This window comes from Manis javanica, chromosome 12, assembly GCF_040802235.1.
Source record: "Manis javanica isolate MJ-LG chromosome 12, MJ_LKY, whole genome shotgun sequence".
Taxonomy (NCBI): Eukaryota; Metazoa; Chordata; class Mammalia; order Pholidota; family Manidae; genus Manis; species Manis javanica.
This window is the reverse complement of record NC_133167.1, coordinates 93,415,822-93,437,692: the sequence shown is the minus strand read 5'-3', so window position 1 is coordinate 93,437,692 and position 21,871 is coordinate 93,415,822. Positions and strand designations below refer to the sequence as shown.

Here is a 21,871-nt window from a genome sequence, read left to right as displayed (position 1 = left end):
AGACAGCTGGTCTACTTAGCATCAGAGCATTTTGACTTCTTAGGAATGCTCGCTTTAACTTCAGACAAGCCCGGCATGAGGGGGACGGCACAGGACTGACTTCGGAGGCTGGCAGCAGCTCGGCCACCTCCTAGCAGAGGGTCCCTGAGCAAATGGTTTCAAGTGCGCTTGGCCTGAGCTTCCACATCCCTGTGGGGGACAATACCATGCGAGGACTGGATGGGATCATACACACAAGTGTTTGGCATGAGGCCAGCTGCCTCACTAGGCCCAGAACCAGAGCAGGACTGGCCACCCGGCTACAGGCAGCCGAGTCCTAAGTATGGTGGCGACATGTGAGAAAAGCTGAAGTAGGAGGATCGGACGGCTCCCTGGGGAACTGGACACTGGGTGAGAGACAGACTCACTCCGCAAGAGTGACCGGGGCAGGGAGAGACTGGGGCGATCACGGGATGGTGTGCTGCAGAGGAAGCTGGTATGAGGCGGGAAAAGGCAAGGAGAACAAGCCCTTAGGCAGGGGCAGAGCTGGCACGAGGGTGGACGGGGGGGGGGGGGGATGGCAGGCGCAGGGCCACAGCAGCAGGGTGGAGGTGGGCATCAGGGTGACCGGCAAACAGAATGACAGACAGGACAGGAGGTATGGACAGACTGGACCGGGGAGGTGCCATCAGATGGGCGATCTCGGATGGGGGCACAGAGAGAGCCCAGGACAAGGGACAGAGAGACACAGACCAGCCCCAAGTTCCAGCTCACATAAGGAAAGCCTGGACCTTGTTTCCCCAGATTCTGAGGATGGCTCCACTCTCAACATAAGCCTGCTTTTTCCCCTTAAATTATCTCAAGAGCTCTGACCAGCACATCATAATTAATAAACAGCTTTTACTGAACATATCCATTCTTTTCATTAACTATAAATTATTACTGGCAACTAATCATGTAGCTCTAATAAATTATTATAAAAATAATAATAAAAAACAAAAATGAAACCTTGGCTTTAGGGGTGACAATGTATTTCTCTGTATCTAGGGAAATGCTTTGCCAGGGCCCAGGCACAGCTACAGGGAGAGGGCGAGGGCTAGTGGTGGAGACCTGGGCTCTAACCCTGCTGCTGTGCCCACTCCCCTGCAAGTTCCTGACGAGCCCTGACTCCTCTGGGCCTCCATCCTTCAGCTGCAAGAGGAAGAGGCTGAACTGGTTTATCTGTTCAGCTTAAAATAGTCTGTTCCGGCTTAAAATACTGTGACAATGTATTTTCCACTACATTTTCTAGGCTTCTCAAGTTAAATGTCATGCAAATTTAGCATGAAGTAGAACAATCTCTTAAATAGGCCAAACAAACATGTCCTGGGTTCTCCCCAGATATAGCGCCCCTCCACTTCCCTAATTCGCCATCCCCACGGTTCCACACAGGTACCACATCCCACTGGCACCAAGAAGAGGGTGAGCTGCGAGCCAGGCTCATACTTAGTACAGAGAACAGTCAGGGCCCAGAAAAGAAATAATATGGCCGTTAAAGCACCAACTCAGAGAAGTGTCTTTATCCCTGGGCTTCAAAGAATCAGCACATCGTGCATGGTGTACGAGCTGTTCATTATCACGGCAAATTTCCCTCCAGTGAAAGAACAATGGTAAAACACACAAGAGGTAAGATTTAATTTTCCATATAAATAAAGGGCTTTCCATTCCCCACTTAGCAAAGAGCAACACCTTCCAGGAGCTCACAGTCACATGCAGACCTAAATATTTCCATCTGTGCAGCTCTTTGCTTTGACACCGGTCTGCGGGCAAGGTGGACAGTGAGGCTGCCCTGCTGCACCCCTGCTCTCAGCGTCCAGGAGAAGAAACTGGTAACCAGGCAGGCAAACCGCTCAGGGACTCAGCAGGGAGCAGAATGCCCTGAGGCCAACCTCTTGCTCACCTTCTGTCAATGGACACCTGCTGCAGATGCAGGCCTGGCTCCCTCCCTGCGCATGGGTGTCCCTACGGTCACTGCAGCAGGCAAAATGGGTCCACTGGTCCAGGTCAAGGCCAAGCTTAGACAGGGTGCTGGGCTGGAGAGGCCTTGAAGGGGAAAAGTACTTCTCTTTCTCTCCCCACCTCTTTCCCCACCACGCCCCCCAAGCCCCTTCCCTCTCTCTCTGTCTCTCTCTCTCTCTCTCATACCCCTTCCTGCTCCATCAGGGTAATATGATTCTCACTAATATGTATTAAAGGGAACTCATAACACAGGATCCCACTGTACAGATCATCTCTAAAAGGCAAAACTACTCGTGGTCAAGGTGGATTTAGCAGTCAGAGGACAGGCAAAGAATCAGGAGCCAGAGAGAGCATCCTGTGCTAAATTTAAGGAAAAGATACAGATCAGGGAGCAGGCAAGCATGCTGGGGGCAGGGAACCAAGGAACCTGGGAATGAGGCCCTGGATTAGGGCCAGCGCTGGCCTCACGGCAGCAGGGCCTCACCTCTTCCTGCCAGAGACCTGTCTCTGCTCCCAGCCCACATTCAGCATTCCCAGGTTCCTGAGCTACACACCTGCGCTCCAGCTTTTACCGGGGAAGGGGTAGAGAAAGCAGCCGACTGAAGTGTAATCTCACCTATCCTGGAGATTCTGCAAAACACAGAAGCAAGCCCACGGGAGCTTAAAGGGATAGAGGACTATGCCGGCCGCCATGATCAAGCACCACTGACTGAGGTATTGAACAGAAACTGATTTGCTCACAGTTCTGGAGGATGCAGGTCTGAGATGGAAGTGTGGGCAGGGCGGGTTTCCTTTGAGGCCTCCCTCCTGGGCTTGGAGAGGCCCTCCGCTTCCTGCGCCTCGTCCTCATGTGCTCTTCCCTGTGTGTGTGCCTGTGTCCTGATCTCTTCTTACAATGACACCAGCCTATCGGATCAGGGCCCACCCATTGACCTTATGTTTCATCACCCCTTTAAAGACTGTCTCCAAATACAGTTACTGTTGTGAGGCCCTGGGCATTAGGGCTTCAACATTGAATTTTGGGGGACACAATTCAGCCCACAAGAGACCAAATAAGAACCTTTTCCAAAACGCTAGGTTTCTTTTGTAACTAAAATGGTGACTCTTAATCCTCTTTTCAGTTTCCCGGAGATTGTGGAATTAAGTGGAGCAGGCTCAGACCTAGAAGGAATCCAAGATATTAGCTAACCTAACCCTGCATCTTACAGCCCAGACTGACGCCCCAGGTGCTGACTAGCTGGCTGGGCAGCTCTACCCAAGGGGCTCTGATAACAGACTATTGTCTGCTTCCTTCTTCTACAGTTACCACATACTCATGGTCTAAGAAAATCTCAACTGGGAAGAACAGTAGTAAGTGAAAAGCAAACGTCCTTTGTCCTGACTGCCACTCTATCCCACAGAGGTAACTCAGCTGGTCCCTGCCTTACCATGGTTTGGCTTTCTGATGGCACAACAGCGATACACAGTCAGGAGGCACCATCCTCTGAATTTTCTACTTGTGTATCTGCCCCAGCTAGCGATAAGATCCCCTCTGATTGTGCTGGGCAGTGGCAGCGAGCCACACCTCCCAGCCAGCCATGGGCCACGAGGGTGAACCACCAATACACCGACAACCATTCTGCGTTCACTTTCACACAGTATTCAACAAACGACACATGATGTTCTACACTGTATTATAGTGTAAGGCTTCGTGTTAGATAAGTGTGCCCAACTGTAAGCTGATGTACGTGTTCTGAGCACGTTTAAGGTAGGCTAGGCTGAGCTGTGATGTTCAGTAGGTTAGGGGTATTAGATGAATCTTCAACTTAATGGTACTTTCAACTTATGATGAGTTTGTCAGGACATAACCCCACACTAAGTTGTGAAAACTGGTACTGTTATCCATTCCTCAGGCACCTTCCAGAAATATTGGGTGCAAAAACAAATGTGCGTTTTTGGTGCATGCCTGCGTGTGTGGCATACACTTCTAGCTGCCTACCTAATAGTCCCACTCCTCTTTTTCCATACTCATGGAACCCTGGGGGAAAAAAAAAAACCTGTAAGGGAAAAAGTGTGCCTAATTCAAATTCTTGCCTTCACAGATTCCCTTGAAGGTCTGGGGAGCCACACACAGTTCTAGTCAATGAAATAAAAGCAGAGGTCTAATTTCTAGAAATATTTTGGCTTTTTTGTGAACAAGGATCCATTCCCTCTTCCTTCTCCCTATAACCGCTTTCCTACTGGGAAACACAGACGTGAGGCCCTGGGATAGTGTAGCCATTCTGCTGCACCAATGGGAAAAAGATAGGATATAGGGCCACATAACTAGGGAATCAAATGCTGTGCTTAGCTGGGCAGGTTCTTCTTGAAACAGATGACCATGTAAGTTACCCTGCTAGGCTTTCAGGACAGAACTTTTTAAAAAGTAATGAGTCAAAGGACTTGATTTTTTGCCAAAGACGATAATAAATAGCCAATAAGCATATGAAAACAAGCTCAGCTTCACAAATCATTAGGGAAATGCAAATCAAAACCACAATGAGATACCACTTCATACCCATTAGGTTGGCTTCTATCACAAACAGAAAACAACAAGTGTTGACAAGGACGCGGAGAAGTTGGAACCCTTGTGCACTGTTGGAGGGAACGTAAGATGGTGTAGCTGCCTTGGAAAATAGGATGGAGGTTCGTTAAAACACTGAAAATAGAATTACCATATAATCCAGCAATTCTAATTCTGGGCATATACCCAAAGGAAAGGAAAGCTACTAATGTAGGCAACGAAAACGGGTGAATCTCAAAAACCTTACACTAAGTGAAAAGGCCAGATGAAAGATAATCCTTTATGATTCACACGAAACTCTAGAACATGCAAATCTACTTTATAGTGACCAAAAGCATGTCAGTGGTTGTGAGACTGGAATGAGGAAGGATTGATTGACTGGGAGGGAGCAGAAAGGCACTTTTCAGGACTGACAGCAATGACTTGTATGATCTTGACTGTAGTGGTAATTATACATAGCTATAAATCTGCCACAACTCATTGAATGGTACATTTAAAATGGTGCATTTTATTTTTTTATGTAAATTATGCACCAATAACTTTCTTAGTTATCTTGTTAGGCTTTCAAATAGAAAAAATTTAAAAAGCAAAGCAAGAAGGCTGTCCCCCCCCCCACCTACACTGTATCCCTTCTAACAAATCCACACAAAAAGTTCCACGTATCTTCAACCTTCTCTTTTTTCCCTTCCTGATTATCAGTCATTTTCGTATTTCACAGGACTTTCACTTTCATTTAACACAATGAAAATTAAGCCAAGGAATATATTATGATACACACAGGATTTGTTTGATGCTTAATTCTATGCATAAGAAAGACTTCAACTCAGCTACAAGTTGCTACTTAAATAGATAAATGCAATTAAGAAGTGAAAATAATATTGACAAACTAGAGCACTAAACTTGATGAGATCAATGACCATTTCCTACAGGAACTATCTATTCTGGACACTAATTACTGTGACAATTTCTCCTTTCAAGAAAATCAAACCTGGGGAAAAAGAAAAAATAAAAAGAAGTAAGGATCTTAACCTTAGAAGATTTTATGCAAGAAAATAACTAGAAAAGAGAAAAATAAAGCTGTTTCTCCTCAAATCTCACTGAACATTAAGCCATTTAAAGATAACATTATCATTCAAATTGTGAAGAAAATGTGATATCTATGTAAAAGCTATGCCAACTGTAAAGTGCTCTACATTTGAAAGCTATTACCAATGAGCCAGTCTGTTCCTTCAACATTGTGTATTAGAGTTCTCCAGAGATAACCGACCAATTAAGGGAAAGGGAGGGAGGGACAGAGAGGGAGAGACTCACCCAGAGAGCTAGAGAGAGACAGATTCTATATATATATATATATATATATATATATATATATATATATATATATATACACACAGTGAGGTTTACTATAAGGAATTGGCTCATACAATCACAGAGGCTGAGAATTTCCATGACCAGCCTTCTGCACGATGGAGACCTAGGAACACGGGTGGCATCATTCAAAGGCCTGACAGACAAGAGCCAACGGTGCAGATTCCAGTCCAAGTCTCAAGGCCTGAGAACCAGGAGCACCCGAGGCAGGGAAAAGGTTGCTGGCACAGCTGGGCAGTCAGGCAGAGGCCAAACTTTGCCCTTCCTCTGCTTTTTTGTTCTATATGGGACCTATGGACGGGACAATGCCCACCAACATTAGGGAGGGCTGCCTGCTTTACTCAGTTCACCAATTTAAATGCTAATTTCTTACAGAAACACCCTCACAGATACACCCAGAAATAATGTCTAATCTGTTATCTGGGCATCCCCTGGCCCAGTCAAATTGACACTAGGAAATTCATCCACCTCTTACAGGCTGACAATGGAAGACTAGGATTTCTCTGAAGTTCAGCTTTTACATAATGCCAGTGATAATAAACAAAAATGGAAAGGTAGAAACTGAAGAATTCTCCATTTTATCAGAATTACTTGCTTCAATGTTAGGTAGAAAGATAGACATGAGCAGCCAGGAAAGGGGAAGATGAGGTTCAAGGAAAAACTGCCCAAACTCTGCTCAGGTAGGGGGTCCCACATGAAGACATTATAGGTTTTGCAGGAGGGAGGTGACTTCTTTGCCTAAAAGGGCCAGAACAAACAGGTCCCAACCTGATCCTACCGTGTGTGAAATCAAACAAAAGGAAGGACTGCCCCAAACATGCCTCATCATGGGAAAGGACATGCACACTGAGTGGGATGGCTATATAGACAGACCTGTCAATCAAATGACCCCCACCTTGTCAATCAAAGAGGCACCTCCTAGCCAGAATGCAATACACAGAACTCCCCCGAACGGATGGGGGCCTTTGTCTACCTTAACTCTGGCCTGCTCCTTCCTCGGTATGCATTCAAATAAAACTTTCCCTTTGCTGCACTATTGTGTTTTCACTATTGCATGCCTTTTGATTCTTTATTGCAGCAGGGACAAGGTCTGAGGAGAACTAACTCAACCTGTTACATAAAGAGGACAAAATATAACGAGCAGAAACTTACTTTATAAACCCTTGTAGGATCAATTTAATACAATAATAGACTTGCTCTTCTCTGGGACTCTGACTGCAAGGATGTCCTGTTGAAAGGCATGAAGACACAGATTCTAATCACTTGGAACAGCGTGACAGAGAGGAAAAGACCTGCCCTGGTACAAGGATATCAGCCTTTCCACTCACTAGGGGAGAGTCTGTCCATCTCAGCTTTGTCATTCAAAGAAATGGGAGATATCAGATGAGACAGTCTCCAAAGTGTCCTCCATTTCAGCCCTGAAAATACTGTGATTGTAAGTCATGTAATCATTGGCCCAATACTACCCCTTCTCTTTAAAAATGAGAAAAATAACCCACAGGTGTTCTCACCAGATGCAGGCTTCAAATGGGTCATTTGTTTGCTTTAGGAAACAGGACAGTCTTCTTCAAAATCAGACTATTCACACTTAACCAGGTTTCTCTTCAAAAATACAAATAAAATATGCATGGGCACATACAACACGCCCATCATTGTTTAAAATTAGCATGACTCCACACCAGCTTCTTAACAGAAAAAAAAAAGAGCTAAACTACACAATTAAGATGTTTTAATTCTGCAGAGATAGGACTGGCTTCTATTCACCCACTCTGTCATAAAACAGGAGGCTGGCAAGGTCAGATCTCAGTTTCAGATGCCTCCTACTCAGATCAACCCACACACTGCCCACCACTCCCTATGCGCTGGCTATCCTTGCATTTACTCAAAGCCTAAGTCATATATTTGCATACTGGGTTTCTGACCACCCCACCACCCCACACCCAACTAGATTTCACCTCCTGAACAGCAACAGTACTGACTGTCACTGAGGCATCCCCAGCCCCTCAAACAGTGGCTGGCACAAAGGGGTGCTCCACAAATACTGCTGCATAAGCAAATTTCAGTTCTAACACTGGTCCCTTAGGTTGATGCTTTATTTTTAAAAGAAGGCTCCAATACTATCAGCATAACAAAGCAACACTCTGGTGACTGTTACCAACACCAACAAAAGAAGGAAGGAAAAAAAGACCTCATTTTAGGTGGAGTAAGAGGAGGACCATGAAGACATTCAAATGGACTGAGCTATTTCAAAACCTCCGTCCTATTTTGAATGCAGACACATTCTTTTCACCTTTAAGCTTTGGGACAGAGATTTAAACTGGCCTACTTTCACCCATATGCAAAGAAAATTAAGTGATTTTTTTTTAGCATTCTGTTTCAAATTTGCTCCTCTCTCAGGCACAATCAGCTAAACAAATAATGGCATTTTCTAGGTTAGTTTGTATAAAAGCCTGGAATAGTTCCATTAAAATAAAAGCTCCTTTCATGGTTAAAACCAATATTGTGAAGATTACAAATGACCTACCTATGAAGCACCAGAAAATTCCTTTTTAGTAATATTTGCCTTAACACCCAGCATGTCAGGTAGGGAAGTCCAAACTTGGGTGCACACCCAGGTAGAGTCACACACAAGAACAAAAGATGGTAAATGGCACCTGTGAGGCCATCTGGGAAACATCCTCAATTGGAAACCTACAGTTTAGTTAAATTGCCATTTACAAGACCCTCTGCTGGGTCCCCTATCATGCTCCTGGGGATGTTTTTTCCTAACTCACCTTTCTGACCTTCTGAATTTTTCCTTCCTTGACTTAATGTTTCCATATCCTAAGTGCAGTGTTGCCCTGAAACTTATTAATAAAAGCATACAGATCCTTAAGGAAAAGCATGGGGGAGAATGAATGAGACAATATGAGCTTTTAATAACTGCCATAATAAAAACTAAACTGATCTCACACTCAAATTTAAAGTTTTTCCCCTCAAAATTTCCTCCTCTCTTGTCTTTCCAAGCTCAGTAAGTGGCATCCCCATCACTCAGGCCAAAAACGTTTGTCTTTCTTCACATTTTTTTTCTCATACCCAGAGCCAGTGCCTCAATGAACCCTCTGGCTCTATCTTCCAAATACATGTAGAATGTGACCACTTCTCACCAGCTCCACTGCTAGTATGCAGTCCGAGGTACCATAATTTCTTGCCTAGACTACTGCAATAGTCCTGCCTTACCCCTCTTGTCTTCACTTTGGCCTATTTACCACATACCCTCCAAGGTCTTTTAAAAATACTTAATTAAAAATTTTCTCAGTTCAAAAACCTCCACTGGCTTTCCAACTCTCATAGAGAGTTGGTAAGGTTACAAGTGATTTTAAATTCTTCCTCCTACTTTTATGCATTAACAATAAACATATTTTATTGTTCCCTGGAAGGGATGGCCACAGGGGTTTTTTGTTTGTTTCCAATAAACTATTTAGAAATGTCTCGAGAGAGAAAGATTCTCAGAAGTAGACAGGATTTACTTAAATTGTAAAAAGAAAATATGAAATGGAATACAAATTCATTATTCATAAGACAGCTAGTGGTTATATACCAAGAAATAAAAATAACCTACATTTAAAATTATCATGTATAAACTACGTGAATGAAGACACTTCACTACATATGTATAAACCAATTTTGCAGTAAATTCCCTGCACATTCTAGACCTTTAGAAAACATGTACTGACTAAAATTCAGCCTTACTATAAATGGCAAAAGGAGTATTTTCCATTCCCAACAACTTCAAACAGCAGGTGTTTAAAGTCAAATCATTCTATGATGGCATATTCTGCTTAGTATACCAATATTTGGTACAGCCCATAGAGCTGAATAACCTTAATTTTCCACCACATTCTTGCTTAAGAAAAAAAAAAACCTACAGACATTGAAGGGGGGGAGTGCATCTAGTATGGTACAAATAGGCACAATCAGGTACCCAATTATCCCTTCCTATTTGGGGGTATTTCGCCCATCCTATGATAAATGGTTGATGCTGGGGTTCTTGTTCACAAAGCCGAAGAATGAGCTTCACAAACACTCAAGGTAGGAGAGCAAGATACAGGTTTTTATTTAGAAATAAAAGTGAGAGGAAAGAGCTCCTGGCTCACCCCAGGAGGGGACAAGAGAGCCTGGGGTGGTGCATTGTCTAGGGGATTTATAGGCAGCTGAGGATTTGGGGGAACTGAGGGCTTAGGGTGTGGACTTGTACCACCTGCCCTGCCCTCAAGGTGGGCTGGGTTGCTGTCTGTTTGCTAGCGCTGTTTACAGCGAAGTCACGGTTATGCTGAGATACCCTTGCGGAACACTCAAACATTCCAGGCCAAGTTGCTCCTGGCCTTTTGACCTTTAACTGATCTCACTGAAGATGTCTGTATCCCTAGTCTGATATCTTTACCCTAGAGAATTAGTGTGACCTTGACTTTGCAGAATGCTTAACACAGAGTTTCGATAGGGACTTTGCACTGTTACATTGCTTTGACTGTAAATATCTTGCCTGGCTTTTTCCGGAGGCCCTTGCCCTACTCTGTCTAAGCCCACGGTCCCTGTCTTAAGGTGACAGAAGACAAAGCACAGCCTTGGTCCTGATGTAACCGGCCTGCTGGACTCCCGCTGACGCCCTGGGGCTGTGGTGGCCGTGCTCCGCTTCTCAGTCCCTTTGAGCTGGACTCAGACCGAGTCCCACCTGACCTCAAACAGCTCGAAACCCCGCCCGTGTCCTGTGGCACTCCCATCTTCAATCATTTCCAGTACATTTATCATAAAAGCGCTTCTCCCATTCCTCAGAGGAAGGATTATGGCCCCAATTTATGGGGCCATGACACATGGATTGTTCATGACAGGAAGTTTTTTGTCCTTCAAAACAAAAAAAAAGGGATTATGACAGTGCTAAACACGTGAGCCATTTTGAAGGAGGGACTCTTCTCTCCTTTTATATAGAGCCAGTCGGGCTTCCACACGAGAAGTCATCCAGTTTCATTTCCTCCTCTATCTCAAGCGAAGGACTAAGAGTGAAAGTGAAATGTAAATATAACAGCTAACAGAACTCACGGGAATCTCAACATCTGCTCATCATTAAACCTGAAACTGAAATACTAAAATACTTCATGGGATGAAAGCAAGCCTCTGACTAATAACAGAGCTGGATAACCACTTGTAAGCCATAAGAAAAATATTCAAGAAAAACTGGAAATGCTTTTTGTCCTTACATTAGAACTTTTTTAAAAAAAGTAAACAAACAAAACACACAAGCTACTGTAGCATGCCCCCCAACCCCCAGGCTGCATAACACAAAAGAATGAAGTGTCCACACAACTACTTTTAGCAAACACAGAGTAATGTCAGCTTCCACACATACTTGTTTGGAAATAAGTATTTAAATAAAAAACAGAAGACAAAAAACACCTTTTATTTTTCCTGAAGGTAGGAGGGAGATTTACCCCTGATTTCACACCACCATTATATTTACTTCCTCTTAAATTGCTAACTGATTGAATTTACTATTTCCCCCCAAATATCGGCGTAAAGGTACATGGCTGAAAGCATAGCATTCTGAAGCAACTCTGAAAGTTAACAGCTCACTGACTCTTATTCCTTCACCCAGCTGCATCTGCACATGTGTGTATATGTATGTGTATATGTATGTATGTACACACATGTGTTTATATACATACAGATGTGTACAGACATTCTATGTCAGTAATACATATTACTACAATGATACAGGAATATCATGTCCAGTAATAGAGCTATATTCTATGTCAGCAAGAACAATGTGGGGTTATTTTACAGATATTTACCCATTGCGTATTTATGCCTTCGTGGTTCCCTCAGAATTCAGCCTGAGTCTGGCACCAAAAGAGCCTCTGGTGGGCAGAAAATGGATCAGGGTGTCCTGGACACAAGCGCTGCTTCTCTGTGGTCAAGGGACCTGTGTGTTTGCATAAACAAATTATTCCTTTCTTCAAACTGCAAACAGGTAGGGGTAGATTAGCTTTACTCTTTAGCAAAGGCAAACTTATCTCTCCGTTTCTTTCAAAGGGAACTAAGCCCTGGGAGACAGTTTATGGCTCAAAGCCCTAATTGCCTGGTATGACCCATGGAAAATTCCATTTTGAGAAAATGTACTTTCTTTAAATACTCTGAGACAGAAAGCTGTCAGGTCTCAGAAGAAGCCATTAGACTTTTGCAGGATTAGATAGGAACTTGTATTAAAGCAAAGAACATTAAATTACTTAAACCTAACAGAGTTTGACATCTTTACCTTGAGCAACACTCACAGCAAACACAGTGTCTGTTCTAACAAAGATAATTTTATTTGAATGATCTATTCCTGACTAAGTCTGAGGCTACAAAAACTAAAAATCAGATTGTAAACTTTAAATCCAGTGGCAACTACTGACTATTAAACTAGTAAGCACTTAAAACCTGTTCACTGTCAGATGACTATTAAACTAGTAAGCATGTAAAACTTGTTCACCGTCAGATATACACCCCTTGGTAATGTTAACACTTTAAAATTCTCTTTCACTAACTGAAATGCAAATGGCATAACATGGTTGTGACAATACACACTAATCATTTCCCACTTTTTATAAAATAATAATGCTCTGAAACCCAACATGAAAACACTTCCCACATGGAAACGTGTTTCAGCACTGATACTGTCCTAATAGTATATTTCCAAATGATAGCAGAATTTTTTAACTGGAAGAGACTTCAGAGATCAATTAATCTAACCCCTCATTTTAAAGATTAGGGGACAGAAAAGAATTGAAATGTTCAAAACTACATAGTTTACCAGAAGACCCTGAATTCCCAGACCACCACACCACCACATCAACTCATCTAACTCTTCACTACTCAAGGTAATTCTCTCTTCCCATCCCCAAACTAGCCACTCCCTCCTCCAGAGGGCTCCATATATATATATATATACACACCCCAAGAGTTTCATCAGTGATTTTAATGCCCTTGGAACTAATCACCTACAACTTTTCCTTAGGGTGAACCTCCTCAACCTCATAATCGACAACTCTTGCCCAGGGTTAGGTATAGAAGTTTCCCTCAAGGGCTTAGGAGAAAATTCCAGAGCTAGATGAGTTACAGAAAACGAGATGTACAAATTTTGTTTTCCCTTTTATTAACTTTGGCTGTTTTCAGGATGCCCAAGTCTCCCCAAAGGACCTGCCCTTTTTATTTGCGCTATGATTTAGACTTTGGTGTTGGATAAACAGGAACTAGATTTTGGGAGCAATATTTGATCCCAAATATGATATTCAGTATGCTTCCCACACTTAATATTTGTGTGGTTTCTGTCATTTAAATGAGTGGTACACTGGCACGTGAGATGCACACCTGGTCTCATACAGACGCATGATGAAAAGTCTGCAAACAAGTGCTCCATGAATACTTGTCAATAGTGTAAACAGCGGAAAGAGAAGGCTCTCCAAAGTGAGGTCTGGATACACAAAACAGCCTTCCCGAACTCTCTATGCAGAGTTGCTATCTAAACAAGACGACTGATTGGCTTGGCAGGTCAACCAAATTCATCATATTGTGTAGTGCTATACAATGGAGTTTTAAAGTGTTCAACAACCAGGGAATAGAAAGTTTAAAGTATTTATTTACTGCTGCAAAGCACAGCGGGAAACAAAACTCTATTCTTTAATATTAAACCCCTTCCTCTCGCTTTATTTTTTTCTCTTGCTATTCACTAAGTAACACTTTAGCCAAAGAATGCACTTAAAATAAAAACAAATACCGGAAGTTAATCTCAGCGAAACATTAGCAGTAATGTTACACTAAAATAAATGGAAAAGAGGAAGTTTTGAGGCCTCCCATAAAACAAAGGTGTGGGGGCATGTGAGACCTCAAGAGCGATCATCAAGCCCCAGTTCTCAGTAAGGCCCCAGTGATAGAGAACGTTTCCTCTGGGAATGCGAGTGTGAGCTCCCCATTACCAAGGGCATCCTAAGAAGGGCTGTGAGCTCCCGGACACACCACAGAGTCCAGGCTTACAGGTGCAGGGCCTAGTGGTGGGGGGCGCCCAGCTTCCCCCCAAGGACAGTCAGCGCCAGCACCTTGTGGGCTCCTCGCACCACTGTTCTCTCCTCTGGGAGCTGAGGCTGCCGGTCACTAACACGCCCACTTCAAACACACCACACCGCTTTCGTACCTAGCGTCTGCTGGTTTCCCTGGCTTCAAAACCAATGGAAGCTTTGTGTTTCTTTGCAGATTCTGTGTTCTGCGGACACCACCACCCGTTGTGCAGGCTGACATCCCGATTTCCTTGGCCATCTGCCACTGAGGTTCCTAATAAGCATACATTGATTTGGTTCTCAAGGCTAGACAAAAACCTTTCTATTTTTGCTCTCACTCGTGGGGTTCAGTCAACAGAGCACGCCCTGCCACCCAAAGCTCTGATCTGGCTGACATCAGAACAAAGTCTGTTAAACCCTTTCCAGTATTAGGCTATGATCGTTCTTAGCCCTAGTGAGTCAATTTTAAATTCTGGGAGAAGGGCATGAATCCTCACTTCCAAATACTTAAGGTCAGAACTGTTTACATTTCCACAAAAAAACATTTACACACAGATCTATTTCAGACTCTTACTTTGCTGATGGGAAGATGGCCTAAAAAACCCAGTATTACCCACAGGAGGCAGGAGGTCCTGATTCCATTCCTGGCAGCAACTGCCTTTGCCAGTCCGTGTCCCTGTTCCCAAGCCCCTGACATCACCTCTACCTGCTCCACTTTCTCCTACTATAAAAATAGCATGTCGCCATCCACTCATACTTAGATAGTTATACTACATATATACACCGACCCACACACACACTCACACACTCCATGAAATACCAGAGGCTTAAAATACCCCACGTTGTCACAGCTTGCTCTGAAGTCACCTCCCTCTCATCCAACAGGCAAACTCCTGCCCCACCACGCCCCACCCTGCCACCACCTTTCAGGAAGGAAGGGGCACACTGGAGAGCTGTCCCGAGACAAACAGAAGTGACAGAAAGCGAGAGAGCGAGAGAGGGGACCAAAACCAATTCAACCACAGCTCTGTTCTCCCAGGCAACTGGGATTATTGTTATTTTAAATGGTAATTTGCACATGCTCCCCAGATGGCAGTTTATGAACATAAAGAAACTTGGATTAGGAGGGTCTGGTTCATAGAAGGCAAGAAGCACTTACTTAGCTAACCCATTAATTCAGGTCCTCATGTTACTGTCTATTGTCAAGGTGATACAGTTATGGTAGGCGAAACGGTCCAGATTCACTAATGTCATTTGTGAAGGAGACTCATTACTTCTTTCTGCAATTCCCATTCCTCATTTCATAGATGAGATCAAGCCCAGTGAACACCTTGATTGGCCTTAGAATTATACCTATTTTGGTTCAACAAAATAGTTTCTAAATAATGGACATTACACAGGGTTGTAAGATTTAGCAAATAAAAATACAGATGACCAATTAAATCTGAATATTGTATGAGATGTATGTACACTAAGAAATTCTTCATTGCTTATCTAAAATTCAAATTTAACAAGGTAGGTGTATATGACACATACTTCGAATAAAACTTTGTTATTCATCAGAATTCAAATGGAAGTGAGCAACCTGTATTCTATCTGGCAGCCCTCCCCTTGCACTAGAACTTGGGAGAAGAAAGACCCATCAGACGTGGCATCTGAGCCCCCAGGAGCTCACTGGTGAGAACCACACCCGAACAAGAGCAGGACAGGGCACAGCTGAGGATTAGAGGCACTTGCCAAGTGCTTTCAGAAATAAAAGCAAATGAGCTATTAAATCCTAACTCAGCACATTAACATTCCCATCCTTCACACTGAAAATAAACTTGGAATTTTTATCCTAGAGTTCTCTTTTCTACAGATTCTGTAACCTTGTTCGTGAACTTGCTAAGTGATCTAAGTGCCCCTCACTGGTCATTATACACCATTTCCCCTCCAGGATAACAGCCACAGTATAAGCAGTAAACCCCAAGATAACCTAAAGTTTCTGAAACTCTCAGGAGCTGCCAGTGCTATGTTGCCGACTTCCTAAGGACCCACGCCAAGCAGAGAGCCACGGGGCTTGCCCGGGGGTTCTATGGTGAAGGAAAGCAAACCTTACCAATGCCACATCATCTTAAACCCCAAACCTGAACATTGTGAGGGACATTCATTATCTGCATCTGAAGCAGGTTACTGTCAAGGTCATCTGAAAGGAGAGAATACTGGCCACAAAACAAATTTGAAAAGACAGATTGGACAGATTAGAAAATAAACTGGGTTGTTTACAATGCCAACGAATCTTCAGGACTGGTGTGCTTTGAGAGCTAGCCCAGAGTCTGAGAGTCTGCTTGTTTAAAACACAATTTAGAGGACGGTCTTCACCATCGCTGCTGAGAGGAAGGATTCCCCAGCATACTACTCATGCGCTTACTCTCCAAGTAAGATTTTGGGCCCATATTTGGAAAACTAACTCTCCTTTTATATTCTGAGCTTTGCACCAGCCGCCAGGGGAGCCGGGCAAGGCACAGAGCAGCCTGGGGGTGGGGTCCAGCAAGCCCAGGGCTGGACAGGCCGGCCCAGGTCCGTGTTGCTCTCTTCACATGGCCCCAGCAGGCGTGGTCTGCGCGGCTTGGTACAGAAATGGCTCGAGCCTAAGAGTCACCTGAATCTTTTTCAGTCCTCTTGATTTCGAGATGACAGGAGAGAAAGCAAAAAGGGTAGGGAGAGTGGAAGCAGAGAAGTTAAGGAATAGGTGGTGCCTCAGACCACAGAAAAGAAGGCCTGATGGCTACTAGGGGCATTAAGGAAGGCTTTGGGATCCAGTCAGCGGCAACCCAGAACACATTTCATATCGAAGACAACGATTCAAAGACTTAAAATTGGGTAATTAGCTTAACATTATTTTACTTACAAGGTCTCATATTTCAGTATTAAAAATATTAACACTTCAAAAAATAAATTTGGCCTTTTATTCCTAGCCTGATCATCTTTGCATCCCCAGCACTGAGCATCATCATGGCACTTAGCACATACCCCATGGTATTTGATAAACTGATGAGTTGAGGGATGGTGTTCATGAAGTTTCAGGCCCCTCTGAGCCAGATTCCCTGTCATGGGCACTTATTAGTTTGTTCCTGCACATAGGCAACTCTGCAGCCATGTGCTTGTGTTTATATCCCTTGCTAATAGCCAACATGATTTTCTAGGTGATAAAGAGAAATAAGTACACTTACGTGCTCATCTTTCAAGGCCCAGCATTAGATCGTACTCAAAATCAGACACTTTTACGGTCAGAAAAGTCAAAACACTATTTTATAATATATCCCCAAAAAAGCCAACCAGTTTATAATTTGTTTTGGATGCAGTGCCAAAAGCAGCATTCTGGAAAAAGCATTGCCAAATGCTTAAAAAAAAAATTGCAAAAAGCCAAAACCAAATTCAGCTCATCAAAGTAGAAAAACAAAAACAAAAACAAAAAACTGTATCAAGACAACAAAGATTTAAACAGAAAGTTTCTAAGAGATTGATAAATTCCAGATGTGGTCCACTGTTTAACTGTTAAGGAGTCAATCCAACTTTCAGCGGTTAACCTACACAGGATAGATTTGCTTCTCATTTAATATCCCTTTCCGATCTCTGACGCCAGAATGAGATGTCTTTTTAGCCAAAATATGCCAACTTTTTCTGCCTGGAAATAAGCCTGTGAACTTTCTGGGGCTGGGTATTTTCTTCTTCCTCTTACCCAGCTACAATGGTCTAGTCACACCTCAACCACATTTAATACTATGTAAGCACAGTTCATTAACAAGTTAATACATATAAGTAATGTATAAATAAAAGCACACACATGCTTATAACATATATGTAAGTAGTGTATAATAATATACAGGTAGTAGGTATATAACATTAAAACAAAAGTATATACAGATAAAGGCCAAAGGAAGCAAATTAAAATAATGAAATTATTCTAGGAGAATTAAAATTAAAAAATGAGTTCAAAGTTGATCGGTCTTCTGTTTTGTGACCTCAATAGATGTATGACTTTTAACTGTTTAATAAAAGGTGACTTTTACAGACAAATTTAAAAAGTACCTAAAAACTAAAGCAAGTTCTCCTCTGCCATTCTGCAAGCCCCCTCTGCTGATCTGCGTGGGTGTGCATACATACCCATTGCTATCAATAATCCACCAACACCATCTTTTGGTAAAACATTTACGAAACAGATTGAGAAACACCAAGATGATTCAAACACCTGAGCTGCACCAAGCAAATGTTCTCATACAATGACCAATGTACGCTGATCTGGGTCACTGCCTTACTTCCAAGCCTGACAGCGCCCGAGCCAACCCAGACCAACAGCCATCTGTCTAGTACCTGGCACAAACTGGAAGGGGGTCAGGAGGCAGCTAAGGAGCCAGGGAGGGAAGGAAGGAAACTGTTTAGGAAGGGCCTACAGTGTGCCAGGCACTCTTACACACTGCTACACACATTATCTTATTTAATCCTTAGAAGAGCTCCATGAAATAGACTTAGCTTTCTTATGGCCAAGGAAACTAGGCTCATATACCCCTATGTCACTTAAATGTGCTCTTTTTCATGCCTCTACTTATCACCCTTTGGTATATAAGAAAATTCTATTACGTGGCCCATCCAGTTTTGGTGGTCAGGTAGGGTTCAATATTGAGTTATTTGTTTTACTGAGTCCTAGAGCTATAGACTAGGTCTATGGTACTTCAAATGATTATGCGATACTAGGCATACAACTACATGAAAAATGTTTATGCCTTTCAGGGTGATGGATGCCTTCATTATCTTGATTGTGGTGATGGTCTCATGGGCATACACGTATGCCAAAACATACCAAACTGCACACGTGAGATATGCCCAGCTTATTGCATGTCAACTGCACTTCAATAAAAATATTTTTTAGAAGTTTATGTTTATGGATCAAACCTAATAGGTATAAGAAAAGTGAAGATGTCCACAATTAAGTATTCTGAGTCAAAAAAGCTATATAATACATGTAAGCAAGATTTCTCTATGAGTATTTCTCAAAGTTTATTCTATACAACACCAGCTCTAGGGGATGTTAACAAGTGCTATTCACATACAGGTTCTGTGGTCACGTACATTTGAAAAATGCTTGGTTAACCCAGGCTCACTGTGTTTCTTGACTGGAACTTCTCAGAATTTCTCATATGTGAAGATATTTGGTGACTTTCAAAAACAGCTCTATAAAATACAGCTTTTCTGAAACTAATGTGAACAGAACCCCTTTATCAGAGGATCTCCTGGGACTGGTAATCTACACGACACACTTTGGGAAACATTGCTCTAATTCACAAACTCATGAGATCTGCCTTGGCTGGGAATTTAGAGATGGGTGAATCCAGGGTTCTCAGAGCTTGGCCCACAGTGTATCTGCAGCTCTGAAATCACAAAATGTCCCTTTTTCTTCGGGAGCAATAAGGGACAGTGAGCCAGCTCAGAGACACTCAGGAACAATGGGGGTGGTGGTGGTAGAGATCCATAAGTCAAGCTAGGCTACACAAGTCCTTCTGATCCCTTCTACATTATTATTCTAGGGTTGCCCTAACAAAGTGCCACACGGACTGGCTGAAGCAACGGAAACGTACTGTCACAGTTCCGGAAGCTACAAGCCCAAAACCAAGGTGTTGGTAAGGTTGTTTCCTCCAGGGCTCTCCTTGGCTGGGAGATGTTCTCCCTATAGGCTTGTCTGCTCCCAACGTCCTCTTTGTTTGGGGACACCAACCATACCGGATTAGGGCCCATCTAATGAATTCATTTTAACCTGATGCCCTCTATAAACACTGTCTCCATATAAGACCACATTCTGAGGTACCAGAACTTAGGACTTCAACATACAAACTTGAGGAGGAACAAAATTCAAATCATATACCCTCAGCCAGTGCTGGAGTGGCGAAGAGATTCTTAAGATGTCCAGCTCTGAGATTTACCCTCCCCACAGAAATCAGAGCCTGCCATTTTGTTACCCATATGAATGTCCTTCTGTATTCTCTGGTTTGGTAAATCATCTTTATTCTTTATTATGTAAAGAGATTATAAAAATAATTCTTCATCTGATATCAACATATAGGTGACCTTTTACTATTGTTTCTATTAATGAGAAACTGAGCCCGTTACATGTCAGCTACATTATTCATCATTCCCATAACCCTTTAAAGTAGGCATTTTTCATATTTAAAGGGAGAAAAGTCAGGTAACTTTCCCAAGGTCACATAACTAGCATGGAGCAGAATGTTAGGATTTAAACCCACGTCTGACCTGGAGTACCCTCCCCTCCCTCTCCACTACACTACCCAGTTCTGAATAGGGGATGGCTGCATAGCCCTGGTATTCTTTACTGAGGTTGAGTTCACTCAGTAGGGAGAGAAGAGGCTTCGAGAGGGAAAAGAAAATCAAGAGGTGTATTTTAGACACGAGCTGCCTGTTAGATGTTCACATGGAGATATAAAATAGGAAGCGCAACGTGTTAGTCTGAAATTCTGGGGGCAGCTGGAGCAGAGGGGTTAGCCTCTCATTCATCCACGCATGTGTGATGAAGACCAAGATGTGGGACGCAGAGCAGGTACCAGCAAACTAGCCACAGGCCACTGCCTCGTCTTGCATGATGTGTGACCTGAGAATGGCTTTCATATTTTTGAAATGGCTAAAAGGAAATAAAAAATAATAATTCTCAACACATTCAAACTGTATAAAATTTAAATATTAGAGTTCATAAATAGTTTTACTGGGAACTGCAGACACATTCATTCATAATGTAGTGGCAATGGCTGCTCTTGGGCTACCACACTGGCGTTGAATGGCTGTGACAGACGGTACGACGGACAAAGCCTACAAAATTTCTTATCTGGCCCTTTACGAAAACGTCTGCCAATCCTAGAGAGAGGACAGAAGTCCGGGGACGGACCCATCCCTGGTGGGACCAGTGAAACAACAGAAAGCAAGGTAGTGAACGTAGAGGAAAAGCTATGACTTCCAGGAATTTGACTACGAACAGGGTGGAGGCGGCAGCCAGAGTGGGCCCCAGGGTAAAAAACATGCTTTGGTTCATTGTTTAAGAAGGCAGACACTACCGCCTGATGCTGTGCCGACAGGAATGGTCAAGGAAGGCACGGGGAGAGGGCAGGTCACCATGACACCCCGAGAGGGAGCGGCACTCGCCAGAGATCGAGGGCTCGGGAGGAGACGCGAGCAGAGATGCCTGAGAGCAGGAGCAGCAGGCGCTGGTAACAGGCAGGGCAAAGGCGGCACAAGTGTGGGTACACTGGTGCTGGCCAGTGTCACAGGGGGGAGTGAGGAAGTTCCCTTACTCTTCCTTCTTTATTCTCAGTAAAATAAGAAACAGACACATTAGCTGACCAGGGAACATGAAAGCTTGTGAACAGCAAAGGCAAGGAGATGGTAAGACACCGTCAGCGCAGGGAGGGAGGAGGACACGGGGCCAGGGCATGTGGGGGGCCTGTCTCAGCGCTCCCAAGGATATGCAGGAGAGGGGAGGTGACCCACTGAAGCCAAAACCCTTCAGAGCGGTCATTTTTCTCCAGCTACGTTCAAATAGGTGAACGCCCAGGTGATTGTGCAGCAAGGAAACCGGGCTGAGGGACCGAGGTGAACGCTCAGAACGGCCCATGGAATCTAAGCAGGGGAGGAGGTGGGATGGGAGCGGGGCTCAACAGCAACGTGCAGGTGGTAAGGTTAGCAAACTCCGAAGGTCCCAGAGGGATCAAAGAATTTTTAGATGGGTTACATACATAGTTAAGCAAATATGCCCTATGAATTTTGGTCTTCAGATATTATTATTTTTCAAAACCCGAAAGCAGAGTCTCATCTAGAATTCAAGCTGGCATCTGATGGGAGTTTTCTTGAACAAAAAGGTTAACAGTTTAAGAAGCTG

General features: G+C 43.5%; 1 protein-coding gene across 4 annotated transcripts in view; it reads right to left on the bottom strand.

Annotated features, from left to right (window-relative positions):
- MFHAS1 (multifunctional ROCO family signaling regulator 1) overlaps positions 1–21,871 on the bottom strand; it is an 80,796-nt gene that overhangs the window by 31,222 nt on the left and 27,703 nt on the right. Inside the window, exon 2 of one of the 4 annotated variants that reach the window (XM_036997527.2) lies at positions 11,713–11,843. The exons of the other annotated variants lie outside the window; for them this stretch is intronic. Within the exon in view, the coding sequence (XP_036853422.2) occupies positions 11,743–11,843 (101 nt within the window). The 3' untranslated portion in view covers positions 11,713–11,742. The remainder of the gene's footprint in view (positions 1–11,712; positions 11,844–21,871) is intronic. 4 annotated transcript variants of the gene reach the window in all.